Below are 19,893 nucleotides of genomic sequence, written 5' to 3' on the forward strand. Positions count from 1 at the left end.
GCATAGCTTAATTCTGAATCATTTGTTTGGAGTTGCTCGATACCAAGTCGTGCGTAGTATATTTGAATCAAGTTCAACACATAGATGAACCAAATTTGAATAACTCTGAATAAAGCCCACATTTCACGCGCTTTGACAAATATTTACGTTTTACAATAAATTGCTCAGTTTGGCTTGCTCACCAAGCAATTGCCTGACTATGGAATTACCGCTTTATATCGGAACTCAATTAAATAAACTGTTTTGTTGTGGATTGCCTACAATCTCTTTGTGGTTGCTGCGTGTATGTTACATAACTCATGTTGCGTGATAGGATGTGAACAGAAAAGTCTGTTAATAAAATTATATATATACCACACGTATTGCCTGCATTATCACCTCACCAGTACACCATTCAATAGAGTAACAGCAATGCGACTTACTCGATTTGGTATTGGAATCACTGGTGCTGCCGCTGGGAAGCAGACTGCCCGTTGATAATCAAATTTGCATATTTTATTTGTACAGCCTCGCTCTCGTTATAAACTACCAGGGGTACGGTTCTGACAGTGTGATTTGCAATCTCAACGCTGAAACGTTGGCACCTACGTGGAATACATACTGTATTTTGTGCACTGTATACTGTAAATTGTCAATATTTAGTAAAAGTAACCAATTTACCTGAAGTGTAGTAATGTGAATCATAATAAACAGAAACATAAAGCGCTACAGTCGTACGAATTTTGTGTAAACAAAATGTTTTTACACGCGTTACATACGTTTGTACCAAAACAGTGGCTTAATATACGCCGCTATGGAATCCATACCGAACATGACGCGATGCGACGACTGTAGCGCTTTAAGAGACAAAAACAAAATTCCCGGATACAATATAATTAATTTCTACGTTAAGGTGGATTGTAACATAATCTGCCAGTCAATCAAATGTGGTTTGATTGACTAGGCATCGGCCATAAATGTCAACTTTCGGGGTAAACTCTTCAGTTATAGAACGTTGGCAACGAGGCATGCAGTAAAATACATTTTTTGCTTTTCAAGACAAACTGAAAAATAATTAGTCGCCAAATTCGTGGAATATATAATATGTTATTATATAAACAAAATTTAATGTTACATTCTAAAATAGGCAATCTGATTCAGTATCGAAAAATGTCTGTAGGTGACTTATAGCATTACATTACACTCGCATATATGTTGACTAACATCTATAAACACATTTTTACAACTTTCCACTCAGAGTTGAACTCTTGTGTGTTCTTGCCTTGATGAAATCCGCGGTTCGTTGATATGCATGCTCACAGGTTTCTGGAAATAAGCCTTAAAAATAAATATAAGAGTAAGATTAATGTAATATACAATATAAATGCATACTATGCTTTGTTATAAGTAAAATAACAAAAGATAATAAATAATAAAGAAACAAGCGACAGACATATTATATCATTGAGACAAATATTTACCTGGACCCTACATATGACACAAAGGATACAAGATCGAAAAGAGAACACATCTAATTGTAGCTTCCAGTATGTATAAATTAAAAAGGTTCGTGTTATAAACGTAAGTAAGTGACGAAAAATTCAATCGAAAAAAACAAATCTCTATGTAATAATTTGAATGAGCTAATATTTATGTTTCGTTGCAAACTGCAATATTTCAGTACATTGACTAAGCTGTGAAATGCATTGACTTGACCGTAAGAGTTAAATTACTCTGATTCTATAATTAAACTCGATGTAGAAGACATTATGAAGGACATGCTTAAGATTTTCAGACACACTTTGAAATGTCGTATTTGTATACATACCAGGAAAAGTATAAAATCCGTGAATCATTCCATTCAGGAAGACTGTTTCCACGTGACGGCCAGCTCTTTTGAGTTTCTCGGCGTATGCTAAATTTACAAAGTTAGATGAAATTCGAAGTAGAAAAATCAAAGACAATTAACCGATACAATCAAACAATTGATATAAGGAGGTATGTTGTGTATTATCCCAGTTAATATGCAATTACACAAATGGTGAATGTGACAGCCTGTTTCAATGGTTTTATTTCAAATAATTTGACATACATATTTAAATACAACTGAAATTAAAATTAAGCGAGAGCTTAGTGATGCAATTGAGCGATTTGAATTCCTATATTTACCTAATAACATTCATCTGTCAAAGTGAGTGGACCGTGATGAATTTGTTTTTGCGTATCTGTTAATCGACCTAATTAGTTGATTACTAACGAATGGCTGTATTATGTCTGTCATCGTTTAGGCCTATGCGAGGTTCCGGACGGAACTTGGTTCAGTGAGTTGGAACTAATTACGATATAACCGTCGCTATTTGGACTACTATTTCTGACAGTTAATATTCGCAGTTATTAATGTAGTGAACGATCAATCAAAAGATATGACGTGTTCAGTACTTAGTGTGATTGGCTTTATGATTGAAGGTTGCGCCTTAGAATCTTTTAACTGCTTTGTAATTGGTTAAGGTTTTGAAAATGAATAAAGTTGTTTAGTTGGTCTTGGCGAGTACGTCACGACATACGTAGTTAAGTGACTTTCCTGATCCCGTACCTCAAGGGGACGCGATAGAGAGACGAGACGATATTCCCCCCTTACACGTGTGGAGAACCCAGAGGAGAAAAATTATCCCCTGATAGGACATTGTGTCACATACTCAATTTGTCAAAACAAAATTGCCCGCATCGTGATTCGATGCGGAGGCGGGGAGGGGTGTTTCTTATTAGGAGTTGTCGGTACTTTGATCTAATATACTATGTCATAACCACAGAAATTCTAGAACTCCCATTGGTCAATTCAAGACAGCCATGGTATGAAGAATGTTAATAAATATCTATTTAGGCGTTCAATTAGCGTTGCGTTTTCGGAAACAAGAAATGACGATAAAGTCAATTACATGTGTATTGTATCTTACAAGAATATTTACATACGTACCGAGTGCTGGGTCCCTCAAAACATCACACTCACTGATGATTATAAGGCATGGGGGTTGTCGTCTGAAACTCGATTCGTCTCTTCTCAATGTTGATATAGTCACCATGTCCTTGTTATTAACGAACGCATGTCGATGAAACCTGTCATTCACATTGGGTACCATGAATGGATGAAAACAACTGTGATATTTGATATCGTCCCAATTTATTTGATAACGTTCCAATTTAGATAGCATTAGCGGGATATTTTCATTAAAAATCACGATCTCTTCATTAATTGCCCAATCTCCGTTTACTGAGAGATCATGCGTTTTACGTGAAATCAAACGTAAAGCAGAACAAACAAATGTCATGGCGTCGTAGTAGCGTAAAAACATTGCGTGGAATTCACGTGGAAAACATAAAACTAATTTTGGGGTGTTTCCTCGCTTACCAATGTGCTATACATACATTTGATGAAGGTCAAGTTTGATGAAATAAAGATATCTCAACGTAATATTTATCTCTGAAAGATGGGGTTTCGACATTGAACTGTAAAACTGAGAGAGAAATTCAAGCTCAAAATAAAATCATTCGATTTTGTAGTAGATGTTAAAACCGCGTCTTTCACGCATTACGCGAGATCTCGCAGTTGAACGGAAAATCCCCTAATGTTAAAATGACCAAGCCAAAATACCATATATGTTATGCACGTTGAACTAAACAAAACCAATAAAAATATACTGCGCGCCTGTGACAGGCCAATACAAGACAACACATAATGTTCAATGTGTAGCTGTGGTCTGTCTTGGTCGTTATCTATTATGCAATGAGTACGTACACACACCTCGGTGATATCAGTCACTGTCTATGAGTACGTACACACACTCGGTGATATCAGTCACTGTCTATGAGTACGTACACACACTCGGTGATATCAGTCACTGTCTATGAGTACGTACACACCTCGGTGATATCAGTCACTGTCTATGAGTACGTACACACACCTCGGTGATATCAGTCACTGTCTATGAGTACGTACACACACCTCGGTGATATCAGTTACTGTCTATGAGTACGTACACACACTCGGTGATATCAGTCACTGTCTATGAGTACGTACACACACCTCGGTGATATCAGTTACTGTCTATGAGTACGTACACACACTCGGTGATATCAGTCACTGTCTATGAGTACGTACACACACCTCGGTGATATCAGTCACTGTATATGAGTACGTACACACACCTCGGTGATATCAGTCACTGTCTATGAGTACGTACACACACCTCGGTGATATCAGTCACTGTCTATGAGTACGTACACACAATCGGTGATATCAGTCACTGTCTATGAGTACGTACACACACCTCAGTGATATCAGTCACTGCCTATGAGTACGTACACACACTCGGTGATATCAGTCACTGTCTATGAGTACGTACACACCTCGGTGATATCAGTCACTGTCTATGAGTACGTACACACACCTCGGTGATATCAGTCACTGTCTATGAGTACGTACACACACCTCGGTGATATCAGTCACTGTCTATGAGTACGTACACACACCTCGGTGATATCAGTTACTGTCTATGAGTACGTACACACACTCGGTGATATCAGTCACTGTCTATGAGTACGTACACACACCTCGGTGATATCAGTCACTGTCTATGAGTACGTACACACCTCGGTGATATCAGTCACTGTCTATGAGTACGTACACACACCTCGGTGATATCAGTCACTGTCTATGAGTACGTACACACACCTCGGTGATATCAGTCACTGTCTATGAGTACGTACACACACCTCGGTGATATCAGTCACTGTCTATGAGTACGTACACACACCTCGGTGATATCAGTCACTGTCTATGAGTACGTACACACACCTCGGTGATATCAGTCACTGTCTATGAGTACGTACACACCTCGGTGATATCAGTCACTGTATATGAGTACGTACACACCTCGGTGATATCAGTCACTGTCTATGAGTACGTACACACACCTCGGTGATATCAGTCACTGTATATGAGTACGTACACACACCTCGGTGATATCAGTCACTGTCTATGAGTACGTACACACACCTCGGTGATATCAGTCACTGTCTATGAGTACGTACACACACCTCGGTGATATCAGTCACTGTCTATGAGTACGTACACACACCTCGGTGATATCAGTCACTGTCTATGAGTACGTACACTCACCTCGGTGATATCAGTCACTGTCTATGAGTACGTACACACACCTCGGTGATATCAGTCACTGTCTATGAGTACGTACACACACCTCGGTGATATCAGTCACTGTCTATGAGTACGTACACACACTCGGTGATACCAGTCACTGTCTATGAGTACGTACACACACCTCGGTGATATCAGTCACTGTCTATGTCAAGGATTAATCATTTGCATATCAATATACCCTCTACTGAAACCAGGTTGAAAATAAGTATGCAAATAATAATTCAGCTGTATTAAATATCTGATATTATACATTTTACATACCATACTGCGGTCTCCATTTCCAGCAAATACCCTTCCATATACTCGGAATGAGATGGATACATTTTAGTGAGATCAACTACTGGATAAATCAGTATCTGTACGAAATGATCAAACAGTTATATTCTCCACAGGATCCAACAAAGCATAAACCAAACACTTGAACAAGTTTGCACATAAGCCTTATACATTTCTAAGGTATATGGTTTGCCCGAACAAAGGCGCCACTCAGTGGTTATAGTTTGGCACGTTCTGTTATTATTCGACGCTGCAAGAGCAAGTCAGTGTCTGGCTTGCGTCGGTAGTTTTATACATAGTCTTACATAAGATGAGTCTTTATCTTTCCAATATAGATCGGTTTTATTCATTCAGCACTTTTAAATCAATTATTTTTTAAAGATATTGCTGACACTTATTGTACATTTAAAAAAATATATCTAGTATATTACAGTTTTCTCAATCGTTACATATCGTTTATTGTATTTTTCATGAATCAATAAAATGAGTGTATTACCATATAGAGGGTTTTACATTTCTAGAGAATATGTGGACATTAAAGCTCGATGTCTGTAGCAGGTGACGATTGGTCGTAAACACCGGTACGAGCCAGGTGTTGTATGATTTTGAACTCACCTGGAAGTCAACGGGTACTTCATGGCAGATATTTGCCGAGATACCACCACCAGCACTATCACCTCCCACGCCCACGATGCTAATATCTCCGCCTCCTATTTCTGTCTTGTTCTGTATAATCCACTTGGTGACTGCGATGCCATCATCGATAGAAGCTGGCGATTTGAATTCAGGACCGAGTCTGTACTCTACATTAACAACGATGCACCGTGCTTTACTGCAGTTTAAAGAAAGGTTTTTGAAATTTTCATCGATTGAACGTGAATATCAGAATGTGTAACCACCAAGTAATACATTTTTCATTCAATAACGGTTACATAACATCAAACTTGGCAGGTTTGTAGGTTTTTTATGACTAATCTTTATGTTATTTGATTTGACTTAATATAACGCCTGCGTTACATCTGCAGGATAAATAAGTTATCGGACTACGAGGACGTGCGTAATGTCATGAATTTGTTTTTGTGTATCTGTTAACCGACTTAATTAGCTGATTATTAGCTGAATTGCTGTGTTATGTCTGTCATCGTTTAGGCCTATTTGAAGTTTTGGACGGAACTTGGCTCAGTGATTTGGAACTTATTACCAGATAACCGTCGCCATTCTGACAGTTGGTATCCGTAGTTATTAATGTAGTGAACGATTAATCAAAAGATATGACGTATTCAGTATTTAGTGTGATTGGCTTTATGATTGAAAGTTACGCCCTAGAGTCTTTTTTACTGTTTTGTAATTGGTTAGAGTTTTGAAAATGAATAAAGTTGTTTTAGTTGGTCTTGGGGAGCACAGCACGACAGACGCAGTCGAGGGAGCAGTCCCGGAGAGCCTTGGGGCGAGTGTTGACGCAGTCTAAGAGAGTCTTGGGTCAGCCTTGCGAGAGTCTTGGGGATTTTTTCCCCAGGGCGCTGTGTCTTATAGAGTGCTCGATTGACCGACTAAGACGAGAGCTGAAACGTATTTCGTTGTGTGTGTCTTATTTGACTGTAAAGTATAAGTGACTTTCCCGATCCCGTACCTCCAGGGGACGTGACATAGAGACGAGACGAGATTCCCCCCTGACAAGTGTGGAGAACCCAGAGAGAAGAGAATTTACCCCCTGACTACTACTACTACTGATCACTACGCTTCTTAATAGTGTGATTCACTCATCTGTACTATCTTGTTTATAGAGGCATTTCCAGTTACCAATTTTTTAACAATAAATTTATTGATTAATAATCAAATGATGGGTCATATATAATTCACTGCTAATCTTTGACCCGAGAATTTAACCTGAGGTACGCAGTGTGACCTTGCGGATTAGCTTTACGAGGACACTATGCCAGTGTCTGCCTCGCCTCTGGGATAACCTAACCGATATTGACTATAGTATATGTATCGATAATATTTATCGGATAAATGTTATCGATATATTCAGTTACTGCTATATATTTCTATCATTGATATCTAGACGGCTATCAAGCCGATATTGTGATTCAGACCACAACTTTTCTTCTAGTATCAAATTTGATATTATCTGTGGGACTCACGGATGCAAATTTTCAGGTCACAATTTAGAAGCGGATTATTAGTTGTTCATTAATCAGTAAATTAATTACTAACAAAAAGTGCGAGTTAATGAAGGTGACTAGTGAACAAGAAGGCTTTGTATAATATGCTGCTAGGAAAACCAATATCAATAGGAAAACATGACTTTGTAAATGTTGCGCCTTATCCCATAATAACGGCCATAGACGTTGAACTGTTCATTTGATTTCCCTGATATCTGGGATGTGGTCAGACGTCAATCTAACATTACAGTAATCTACACAAATTGTAATTGATATTTGGATTATCGTTTTATGTGACCCTTATTTGCTTGTATGGACCTACCTCGAAATGATTTTACAGGCCGAGTCGACAGTTGTGCGATCACCAACAACAAAGCCGCCTCCATGGAAATAAACCCAAATCGCGGGATTACGATGAAATCCAGAAGGCCTATACACCGTGACATCTATTCCACCTGTTGGTTATAATCGTATACACATCATACCATCATATTAAAATCATACATATATTCATATCGTCATGTCATAATCATACACACATCCATGCTATAATATCATAATCATACCATTAAATCATAATCATATCCATGCTCTAATATCATAATCAAACCATTAAATCATAATCATATCCATGCTCTAATATCATAATCATACCATTATATCATAATCATATCATGCTCTAATATCATAATCATACCATTAAATCATAATCATATCCATGCTATAATATCATAATCAAACCATTAAATCATAATCATATCCATGCTCTAATATCATAATCATACCATTATATCATAATCATATCCATGCTCTAATATCATAATCATACCATTAAATCATAATCATATCCATGCTATATCATAATCATACCATTAAATCATAATCATATCCATGATATAATAATATCATAATCATACCATTAAATCAAAATCATATCCATGCTATAATATCATAATCATACGCACATTCACGCCATTAAATCAAAATCATATCCATGCTTTAATATCATAATCATACCATTAAATCATAATCATATCCATGCTATAATATCATAATCATACCATTAAATCATAATCATATTCACTTTCATGCCATAATATCTTAATCAATCATACGCACATTCACGCCATTAAATCAAAATCATATCCATGCTATAATATCATAATCATACCATTAAATCATAATCATATCCATGCTATAATATCATAATCATACCATTAAATCATAATCATATCCATGCTATAATATCATAATCATACGCACATTCACACCATTAAATCAAAATCATATCCATGCTATAATATCATAATCATACCATTAAATCATAATCATATCCATGCTATAATATCATTATCATACCATTAAATCATAATCATATTCACTTTCATGCCATAATATCTTAATCATACGCACATTCACGCCATTAAATCAAAATCATATCCATGCTATAATATCATAATCATACCATTAAATCATAATCATATCCATGCTATATCATAATCATACCATTAAATCATAATCATATCCATGCTATAATATCATAATCATACGCACATTCACACCATTAAATCAAAATCATATCCATGCTATAATATCATAATCATACCATTAAATCATAATCATATCCATGCTATATCATAATCATACCATTAAATCATAATCATATTCACTTTCATGCCATAATATCTTAATCATACGCACATTCACGCCATTAAATCAAAATCATATCCATGCTATAATATCATAATCATACCATTAAATCATAATCATACCCATGCTATAATATCATAATCATACGCACATTCACGCCATTAAATCAAAATCATATCCATGCTATAATATCATAATCATACCATTAAATCATAATCATATCCATGCTATAATATCATAATCATACCATTAAATCATAATCATATTCACTTTCATGCCATAATATCTTAATCATACGCACATTCACGCCATTAAATCAAAATCATATCATGATCGTAGCACAGCAGAATGCCATCATTAGCGGCTGACTTGTTAATATTGCATTCACAGTATATATTCAGGTGATAAAGGTCGTCCATTAAAAAGGTCAACAAACTATGTAATCGTTTGATCTTTAAAATGGCCGGCCTTTATATTATTATATTTGCAGATTAGTGGTGACTAATAGAGATGTTGCATGAGAGTAATGGTATATTGTAAGCTATACGTGGTGTCAATCATGGAAAACAATATTTCTTGGATTAAGATTTTGTTGGTGTCTGTTACAATATTATATTTTTTACCTTTGTAATGTTCTACTGGTATATTCAGATCACTTATTTCGCCATCAAATCTAGGATTAGTTCCATCTATTCTTGTCAGTGCGAGCGTGGCCTTACGGGCAACTTTCACACTAAGTTTGTGTAGTGGTGGTCGTCCTGCGGCTGCCACTAGATCAATTAGCCCCCTGGCTTCTTTGTGTAGATATACTCTTTGGTCTGACATGACTCCTAGAACGACCTTTTGACCATAAATCTGTGAGCACCTAGGGGCTAGTCATTAAAAGATCGAGGTGGACAAAACAGAACTGCTGTGCACAGTCTTCTACCAGCCTTCTAATCTTTAGATTTTTTTCGTCTGGCAGTCATTAGGTTTTTTCTTTTTAATCTGCCTTAAGCAATATAGTTCTCCATTAATACACATGCATGCTGTTCCTGTATTTACCTGGTTTACCTGATCTATCCGATGGGGAGGGGGGCACTAGTAAAAACTTACCGACGAACTGATATGCGAGGCACCCAAGTGGGTCTGTAAATCATGTTTTAAAATGGGCGATGTTCAAGAGGGTTTTATTGTTGAGACACCTATTTAGTAGGATGAACGTCAAGCAGATGACAAACGTATATGGTCATGTACTTGACTGTGCGTCCTCAATACGTTTGTCATCTGCTTGACGTTTATCCAACCAAATAGGTGTCTCCGAAATAACATCTAACGTAGATACTGTCGCACTCAAAACTGTATATCTAGGCCTGACTGCGGTTTTTTAAAACTTAAGACGTATAACAATATGTTTTTTTTTTTTAAATAATGCCCGTAATCACTGAACGAGTTATCCGTCGGCCAACCTGCATGGCAATACTTTCTAACCAAATGCTATCAACATATATGCGTAATCGTAAACCCTGATATCTGAGGTACTGAACTACAGGTTATCACAAAAATAATAAGGACTGACACACTTAAAGTAATATTATTTTTATTTCCATGAAATATCTAATTTTGGTGGATTCTAATGAGAATTTTAAACCTACTATTAACCTTAATTTGCCACTTTCTGTGATATACACTGCGGTTTAACAAACTGTTAAGTTGCACCACATTCCAACAACTTTGAAATTGTCTGTGTGAATTAGAGACATGGGCAGAATTGTGATGAAATAGCCAAAGGAGAATTGTGCAAAAAGACACTCAAAACGTTATTGCATACATTAAATAGTGTGGGTTTACAGACAATAACCAAATTTTGGCCAGTATCTAGTAAATTACAGGAAGGGTGCTGGCTGGAGGTTAGTTATTTTTCATAATTATAAAGAGTCAATTGTATATTTTTTTGCATACCACGTGACATTGAAATGATCATTCTAATGCGTATATTTACTGAGAATGTCCGCCGGAATCCGATATCAGATGAACTCTCATCTTTAGTCAAGATGCGCAGTCTTAGTCACGGTGAACGGCCAGTGTACACTAACATATGAAAACACTCCGGGGGTCCGACTTAAAGAATGATCTGGTACGCATGTCTGTGAAAGAAAACGTGTTAAAAGGGTGTTTTTTTAAAGAAAAGCACGTTAACGCGCGTTACGCGTTTAGGGTTACCATTTCAGTCAAAATAGACAAAAAAGGTGTCTTTTCCGGTACTGCCAACGTGATAAGGGTGGTTATTTTTTAAATGAGATTATCGTTTTTTATTGCTTTAAGGAATTCAATGATCGCAAAAACGTAGAAAACGTCCGGCCCCCTTGTTAACGACCCTCGATCACGGCATATGACCAACCCATGCTTACACTGAAGGGTTAGAAAGCTCAAATATCGCGAGATCAGGCGCGAGTTCAAGGTGCGTGATCTTTTAGCTTTCTAACAGTGAAAAGGGTGCAAAATTTTGACCTTTTAAAACGTGTTTAGGGTCATTTTGAAAACACCTTTCACAGACATGGGTTACAGGTATTTCCACAAGTCAAATCCCCGGGGAAAACACGTGTGATGGATTTAAAATAGCATAAATACAATGGGGTTACAGAAATAAAAGTATGTGAAACAGCATGGGGATACAGAAATAAAAATATGTGATAAGCGGCAATGGATTATGTGACTAAGAATGGTATAACGTTATGTGCTTTTGTCATTATCACTTATTACTATGAGATTGGTGACATTGAATTTGCAGTATGCAGATTTGCAGTATTTGGTTGAAATGCATACATGCTTAGATTCATCCACGATATTGATATTGAGTGTATTGCATATGTATGCAGATGAAATGACACTTGAGCTTGAAGTTTCTGACTGAGGCATACGGGTCGATCATGGGTGTTATCCAGGCACTGTTTGCCAGGCCCTGGAATATTTGCCAGTCATTGATTAGGTATGAGCATCTCTGGGATATTGCATGGGCATTTTCATACTAGTATTGCATTTTAGCCCTATTTCCTTCTCATTATACCAGAGCAGCATCTCCTTCACCAGCTGGCTTAGTGTGGAGAACCTCACACCAGAAGCCACTGCATTGTACATTGATGTGTCTCTGAACAATGTTACAGCTGGAGTTGATGAATCAATCTGCATGACTTGTCTTAGGTTGGATAGGTTCATTCATCAACTAAGGGTGGTTGACTTCTTAGGGTCCATGCTAACTGTGTCCTGTGCGGTGACCACACTGCCGGGCTCAGAGCACTAATGTCAACATTGGACACACTATTAGCACTGCTTGGATGTAGTCATTTTCACAAGTCTTATCAGAGTTCTGAGTTGCATGTTTAGTCTGGAATGTAACTACCATGACTCTGATACTTGTGCACCACTCCCAATGATCTTACAAGACCTGATTACAAGTCAAAATCTATCACCAGGAACACATCTATTTGTGTAGGAATTGGTGACTTCTTGGCATTTACCATGAAACGTAAGAGATGCAGAATCTTTATTTTCTCAAAGACGTGCGCTAATAGCACCTGCCTCGATCTTTCAATGTTCTCTTATTAACCAGTCAAGATATGGATCCACATTTACTGATCTGCTCTGAAGCCACACCACATTCATGAAAACATGTGGTGTTACCTTCAGCCTGAAAGGACAGATATTGAACTGATATCTTATCCCTTTAATCATGAAACATAGGTATCAGCAGCTTTTGGAGACAAAAATTGGTACATGATGCAGATCCTTAAGATTGCCATGTAATCACCCTGATGTACACAGTGGTATACGTTGTAGTTGGGGTTACAATTCAGTTGGGTTAGGTCTTTGATTTGGGGCACGCCCCCCATCTTTTATGTCCACCAAAAACATGTTGGAGTAATGTGAAGAGAGGGAGTTAGACACAACTGTGACAGTGCATTTTGCCAACAAGCGTCTCATTTGCCTGTAGATCTCGCTTAGCCTTACCAGATTTTTTGGCACAGCCTTTAACACCAGTGTTGTTGTCAATTGGGGTTGACTGTAATTTTGTAGCCATTTCTAACTAAAAATAAATCCATGGGTCATCTGTGGTGGATGTCAAGTTGTCTTAAAAATCATAAGGAAAACAAAATTTGGAACACCCATGCAATCACAAAGTTCTAAGGTAACAAGTCATTGTCAATGACACGTCCCCGTTCTGTTTATATTTGAGTGACATATACATTCAAAGCAGATCATGACCGAAATCTCAGACCACTTTCAGTGGTCTGATCCGAAATGCCCCTGCATATGTACAACACATTGTATGATGTGTGTGAAGTGTGGTCTTGATCTGTCCAGGCATGTCCGAGATATGGATCGAAAACTAAATTCTTTTAAAACAAAATGGCTGTCAGTCAGGCATTTTTGAACTTGATCCGAAAAAAAATTTGTGTGCATCAAGCTTATATTATGTTTAATATATGCACTAAATCTGAACAAAATCCATCCATGCATGACTGAGATCCGGTTCTGGAATTGTGAAAATACGTGATTTTCGGCCTTAAAATGGCCATCATTCAGCTATTGTTAAGCGGATCATGAAACAAATGCACATATCTATTTGTGAAATAATGTACCATGTGTGTGTGAAGTTTGAACTTGATCAATCCAGATATGTCTCGGATACGGACGGGGACTAAATATGCTGCTGTTCCATGAATAAATACATCTCTTAATAGCTACATCACGCTTAGCCAAGTGGAAGGTGGTGCACTGCGCTAAAACGTAACACAGGCAAAACTCTCAATTGCTACTTTTTAATCAGAAACCGCTCCCGGGGTGAAATCTCAGCACTTCTGAGTGACACTGAATCATGCGGTTGCTGGGTACCCCTTTTTTGGCTGGTGACTGTAAAATCACCTTTGTAGATGTCGCCCCCTCAGCACTAATGAGAACAGTGGCTGAACCCAGTTCTCATCTAGAATTTGCATGATACTATGTGACACAGTAACCATTGTAATAAATTAAATGCATTCATCATTAGGCATTGTTTTTACAAATTTTTGTATGCTCATGTGTAGCTGACATCTTAGCTACAATGCAAAGAAGTTGACCCACGTTCTGCCCATCCTTGCCAACTGCAACTTCAGCATAGAGCCGAGACCCACTAGACATCCATAAATCACCAAGACTATGCTGGTGTATTTGTTTGCAATGTATGTGCAGCAACATCCTTTCGGTAAAATTCACGTCAAGCAACACAGAGAGCTGCTCTTGTTATTTTAGCAACTCTTTCCTCTCTCTCTCTCTCTCTCTCAGTACCAACAGTGTTAGAACCTAGTTGCTTTCTAGATGTTTTTAGATTTATGGTGTCGTCTGTGTCACTGCTGTTATCAGATAGATGTAGATAGATAGATGCTTGGTCACTTTTGATGGAATATATAAAATACATGCAAATCATTAGGTTTTAACTCAAGATTGCATCCATCTTGCAAACTAACACTAAAAATAAAGTTAACAATTACACACGGTAGAGATGATGAAATATTCCACATAATTTGTAATGATCAAAAAACACCAAAAATGGCGACTGAAACTATGTACTGCTAACCTTTTAGAAAACATGTTCAAACAATAGTAGTAATCTGAAAAAATACCTGTTCGCTGTCTGTCATTTAGAAGTAAGCTGGTGAATATACATCTTGTAGAGTCAACAGAAACTTCTAGAAGGATTTCTTTTTTTAACTAGTTACTTGTTGGTAAAAAAATTAGAACTGGTCACTTGGTTTACCTGGGGTAACTTATTTCTGAACAAGGGACAAACTTGAATGACCCACCAACTCAGTTCATTTGAACTCATTATGATTATTACTATTACGAGAAGAGTTGTTTTGTGACCCATCGTCAAGTTTATGATACTATGAACCCAAAGTATGACTGTAATATTGGGGTGATACTGTTGTATCACCATTATAACTGGCACATATAGTACTTGTAAGTACATGTACAACAATCTTTTTTTTAGTAGAGTGCATATTAAAATTCAGAACCCTGCTTGACCAAGAATTCGTATTTATGCACCCAGTGTCAAAGTTTTTATCAGGCTAGCAACACTTGAATTGCCAGATTGACATCTTACAACTACCTATAAAGGTCACATTGAGGCAGCTTTCCCAGACAAGATTTTTCAACCAATTACAGCATGCTATTGAAAAAGCAGCTTATAACAGTAGTTCTGGTTTGTTGTTGGTCATGTAAGATCTGAATGTAATGCGACTTACACTAGGTAGTTGGTCAAATGTAGAGGCAATATCATTCACAGCCAAAATAGAAAGATAAATGATTCTCTATCATATTGGTTTCAAAGTTGTCTGTGAACTTATTCCAATAGGTATATATAAGCCATATCATTGAATCTATACATGTATATACAAGCCACACCACATCATACTTGTGACTTCAATAGAGATAGGAAAGAGCAGTGACTTTTTTGAAAACAATTTGACATTCCAATCACAATTAATAGCATTAACATAACAACATACATGTCTTTAATTTCAGTATCTTTAATTCATTGTTATAACAACTGTTTATGTACAAATGCTACACATTCAATTCATTGAGATGCATAGCACCAACAAACAAAAAACACTCATGGTTTTTGTTGTATGGCTGTTGTGATAATTAAAAGTCAATAATTTACAATTCCATTATAATAGTTATTACAATTACCATATTCATATCTTCATTTTTACAGTGTATATTTGGTGAGTGGTACATGTGTTTCCTGAATAGATCAGTTTTCACAGTCGGTGTTTCCGCACTGTTGTACCAACAAGTCATCAAGATGTTTCAGTTGTTCTTCATAGCTTTTTCTTTTTCTGTACAGCATTTGTAAAAGTTCATCATCTGAGTAATCTTCACTACCACTATGTTCTGATGATGCTTCTTGAACATGATCTGAGAAAAATCCAAACACATGATATAGTATGTATCAAGGAACGAATAGTAACTGGGGAAGTGATTGCAGTGATCAAAGTATCAGACAAAGTAGGAACTAGGGAAGTGATTGCAGTGATCAATATATCAGGCAGAGTAGGAACTAGGGAAGTGATTGCAGTGATCAAAGTATCAGACAGAGTAGGAACTAGGGAAGTGATTACAGTGATCAAAGTATCAGGCAGAGTAGGAACTAGGGAAGTGATTGCAGTGATCAAAGTATCAGACAGAGTAGGAACTAGGGAAGTGATTACAGTGATCAAAGTATCAGGCAGAGTAGGAACTGGGGAAGTGATTGCAGTGATCAAAGTATCAGACAGAGTAGGAACTAGGGAAGTGATTGCAGTGATCAAAGTATCAGGCAGAGTAGGAACTAGGGAAGTGATTGCAGTGATCAAAGTATCAGACAGAGTAGGAACTAGGGAAGTGATTACAGTGATCAAAGTATCAGGCAGAGTAGGAACTAGGGAAGTGATTGCAGTGATCAAAGTATCAGGCAGAGTAGGAACTAGGGAAGTGATTACAGTGATCAAAGTATCAGGCAGAGTAGGAACTAGGGAAGTGATTGCAGTGATCAAAGTATCAGGCAGAGTAGGAACTAGGGAAGTGATTGCAGTGATCAAAGTATCAGACAGAGTATGAACTTGGGAAGTGATTGCAGTGATCAAAGTATCAGGCAGAGTAGGAACTAGGGAAGTGATTGCAGTGATCAAAGTATCAGACAGAGTAGGAACTTGGGAAGTGATTGCAGTGATCAAAGTATCAGGCAGAGTAGGAACTAGGGAAGTGATTGCAGTGATCAAAGTATCAGGCAGAGTAGGAACTTGGGAAGTGATTGCAGTGATCAAAGTATCAGGCAGAGTAGGAACTAGGGAAGTGATTGCAGTGATCAAAGTATCAGGCAGAGTAGGAACTAGGGAAGTGATTGCAGTGATCAAAGTATCAGACAGAGTAGGAACTTGGGAAGTGATTGCAGGGATCAAAGTATCAGGCAGAGTAGGAACTAGGGAAGTGATTGCAGGGATCAAAGTATCAGACAGAGTAGGAACTAGGGAAGTGATTGCAGTGATCAAAGTATCAGGCAGAGTAGGAACTAGGGAAGTGATTGCAGTGATCAAAGTATCAGGCAGAGTAGGAACTAGGGAAGTGATTGCAGTGATCAAAGTATCAGACAGAGTAGGAACTAGGGAAGTGATTGCAGTGATCAAAGTATCAGACAGAGTAGGAACTTGGGAAGTGATTGCAGTGATCAAAGTATCAGACAGAGTATGAACTTGGGAAGTGATTGCAGTGATCAAAGTATCAGGCAGAGTAGGAACTAGGGAAGTGATTGCAGTGATCAAAGTATCAGACAGAGTAGGAACTTGGGAAGTGATTGCAGTGATCAAAGTATCAGGCAGAGTAGGAACTAGGGAAGTGATTGCAGTGATCAAAGTATCAGACAGAGTAGGAACTTGGGAAGTGATTGCAGTGATCAAAGTATCAGGCAGAGTAGGAACTAGGGAAGTGATTGCAGTGATCAAAGTATCAGGCAGAGTAGGAACTAGGGAAGTGATTGCAGTGATCAAAGTATCAGACAGAGTAGGAACTTGGGAAGTGATTGCAGGGATCAAAGTATCAGGCAGAGTAGAAACTAGGGAAGTGATTGCAGTGATCAAAGTATCAGACAGAGTAGGAACTAGGGAAGTGATTGCAGTGATCAAAGTATCAGGCAGAGTAGGAACTAGGGAAGTGATTGCAGTGATCAAAGTATCAGACAGAGTAGGAACTTGAGAAGTGATTGCAGTGATCAAAGTATCAGACAGAGTAGAAACTAGGGAAGTGATTGCAGTGATCAAAGTATCAGGCAGAGTAGGAACTAGGGAAGTGATTGCAGTGATCTAAGTATCAGACAGAGTAGGAACTTGAAAAGTGATTGCAGTGATCAAAGTATCAGACAGAGTAGAAACTAGGGAAGTGATTGCAGTGATCAAAGTATCAGGCAGAGTAGGAACTAGGGAAGTGATTGCAGTGATCAAAGTATCAGGCAGAGTAGGAACTTGGGAAGTGATTGCAGTGATCAAAGTATCAGACAGAGTAGGAACTAGGGAAGTGATTGCAGTGATCAAAGTATCAGGCAGAGTAGGAACTTGGGAAGTGATTGCAGTGATCAAAGTATCAGGCAGAGTAGGAACTTGGGAAGTGATTGCAGTGATCAAAGTATCAGGCAGAGTAGGAACTTGGGAAGTGATTGCAGTGATCAAAGTATCAGGCAGAGTAGGAACTAGGGAAGTGATTGCAGTGATCAAAGTATCAGGCAGAGTAGGAACTTGGGAAGTGATTGCAGTGATCAAAGTATCAGGCAGAGTAGGAACTTGGGAAGTGATTGCAGTGATCAAAGTATCAGGCCGAGTAGGAACTTGGGAAGTGATTGCAGTGATCAAAGTATCAGACAGAGTAGGAACTTGGGAAGTGATTGCAGTGATCAAAGTATCAGGCAGAGTAGGAACTTGGGAAGTGATTGCAGTGATCAAAGTATCAGACAGAGTAGGAACTTGGGAAGTGATTGCAGTGATCAAAGTATCAGACAGAGTAGGAACTAGGGAAGTGATTGCAGTGATCAAAGTATCAGGCAGAGTAGGAACTAGGGAAGTGATTGCAGTGATCAAAGTATCAGACAGAGTAGGAACTTGAGAAGTGATTGCAGTGATCAAAGTATCAGACAGAGTAGAAACTAGGGAAGTGATTGCAGTGATCAAAGTATCAGGCAGAGTAGGAACTAGGGAAGTGATTGCAGTGATCTAAGTATCAGACAGAGTAGGAACTTGAAAAGTGATTGCAGTGATCAAAGTATCAGACAGAGTAGAAACTAGGGAAGTGATTGCAGTGATCAAAGTATCAGGCAGAGTAGGAACTAGGGAAGTGATTGCAGTGATCAAAGTATCAGGCAGAGTAGGAACTTGGGAAGTGATTGCAGTGATCAAAGTATCAGACAGAGTAGGAACTAGGGAAGTGATTGCAGTGATCAAAGTATCAGGCAGAGTAGGAACTTGGGAAGTGATTGCAGTGATCAAAGTATCAGGCAGAGTAGGAACTTGGGAAGTGATTGCAGTGATCAAAGTATCAGGCAGAGTAGGAACTTGGGAAGTGATTGCAGTGATCAAAGTATCAGGCAGAGTAGGAACTAGGGAAGTGATTGCAGTGATCAAAGTATCAGGCAGAGTAGGAACTTGGGAAGTGATTGCAGTGATCAAAGTATCAGGCAGAGTAGGAACTTGGGAAGTGATTGCAGTGATCAAAGTATCAGGCCGAGTAGGAACTTGGGAAGTGATTGCAGTGATCAAAGTATCAGACAGAGTAGGAACTTGGGAAGTGATTGCAGTGATCAAAGTATCAGGCAGAGTAGGAACTTGGGAAGTGATTGCAGTGATCAAAGTATCAGACAGAGTAGGAACTTGGGAAGTGATTGCAGTGATCAAAGTATCAGACAGAGTAGAAACTAGGGAAGTGATTGCAGTGATCAAAGTATCAGACAGAGTAGAAACTAGGGAAGTGATTGCAGTGATCAAAGTATCAGGCAGAGTAGGAACTAGGGAAGTGATTGCAGTGATCAAAGTATCAGGCAGAGTAGGAACTTGGGAAGTG

General features: G+C 38.1%; 2 protein-coding genes across 2 annotated transcripts in view; both read right to left on the minus strand.

Moving 5' to 3' along the window:
* Positions 1–1,066: 1,066 nt before the first annotated feature.
* LOC144344207 (uncharacterized) lies at positions 1,067–10,113 on the minus strand. Its single transcript, XM_085494125.1, has 7 exons — positions 9,912–10,113; positions 7,961–8,093; positions 6,089–6,305; positions 5,459–5,553; positions 2,954–3,093; positions 1,808–1,894; positions 1,067–1,317 (listed from the first exon to the last, which is right to left on the minus strand). Exons 1-7 carry the CDS (start codon positions 10,111–10,113, stop codon positions 1,220–1,222), a joined length of 972 nt encoding a protein of 323 aa, XP_085350251.1. The 3' UTR covers positions 1,067–1,219.
* Positions 10,114–15,820: 5,707 nt separating this feature from the next.
* Positions 15,821–19,893, minus strand: part of LOC100376756 (uncharacterized) — a 39,837-nt gene continuing 35,764 nt past the window's right edge. The window contains exon 10 of the mRNA XM_006825689.3: positions 15,821–16,230. Within this exon, the coding sequence (XP_006825752.2) occupies positions 16,067–16,230 (164 nt within the window). The 3' untranslated portion in view covers positions 15,821–16,066. The remainder of the gene's footprint in view (positions 16,231–19,893) is intronic.

This window comes from Saccoglossus kowalevskii, chromosome 1 (genome assembly GCF_978046115.1).
Source record: "Saccoglossus kowalevskii chromosome 1, keSacKowa6.1, whole genome shotgun sequence".
In the NCBI taxonomy this organism is placed as follows: Eukaryota; Metazoa; Hemichordata; class Enteropneusta; family Harrimaniidae; genus Saccoglossus; species Saccoglossus kowalevskii.

Coding starts and splice junctions, on each gene's coding strand:
- LOC144344207 (XM_085494125.1), bottom strand. CDS start 10,113: ATGTCAGACCAAAGAGTATATCTACACAAAGAAGCCAGGGGGCTAATT. Junction 6,306..7,960: donor GCCTGTAAAATCATTTCGAG/GTAGGTCCATAC, acceptor TTTAAACTGCAG/TAAAGCACGGTGCATCGTTG. Junction 1,895..2,953: donor TTTGAGGGACCCAGCACTCG/GTACGTATGTAA, acceptor TTGTAAATTTAG/CATACGCCGAGAAACTCAAA.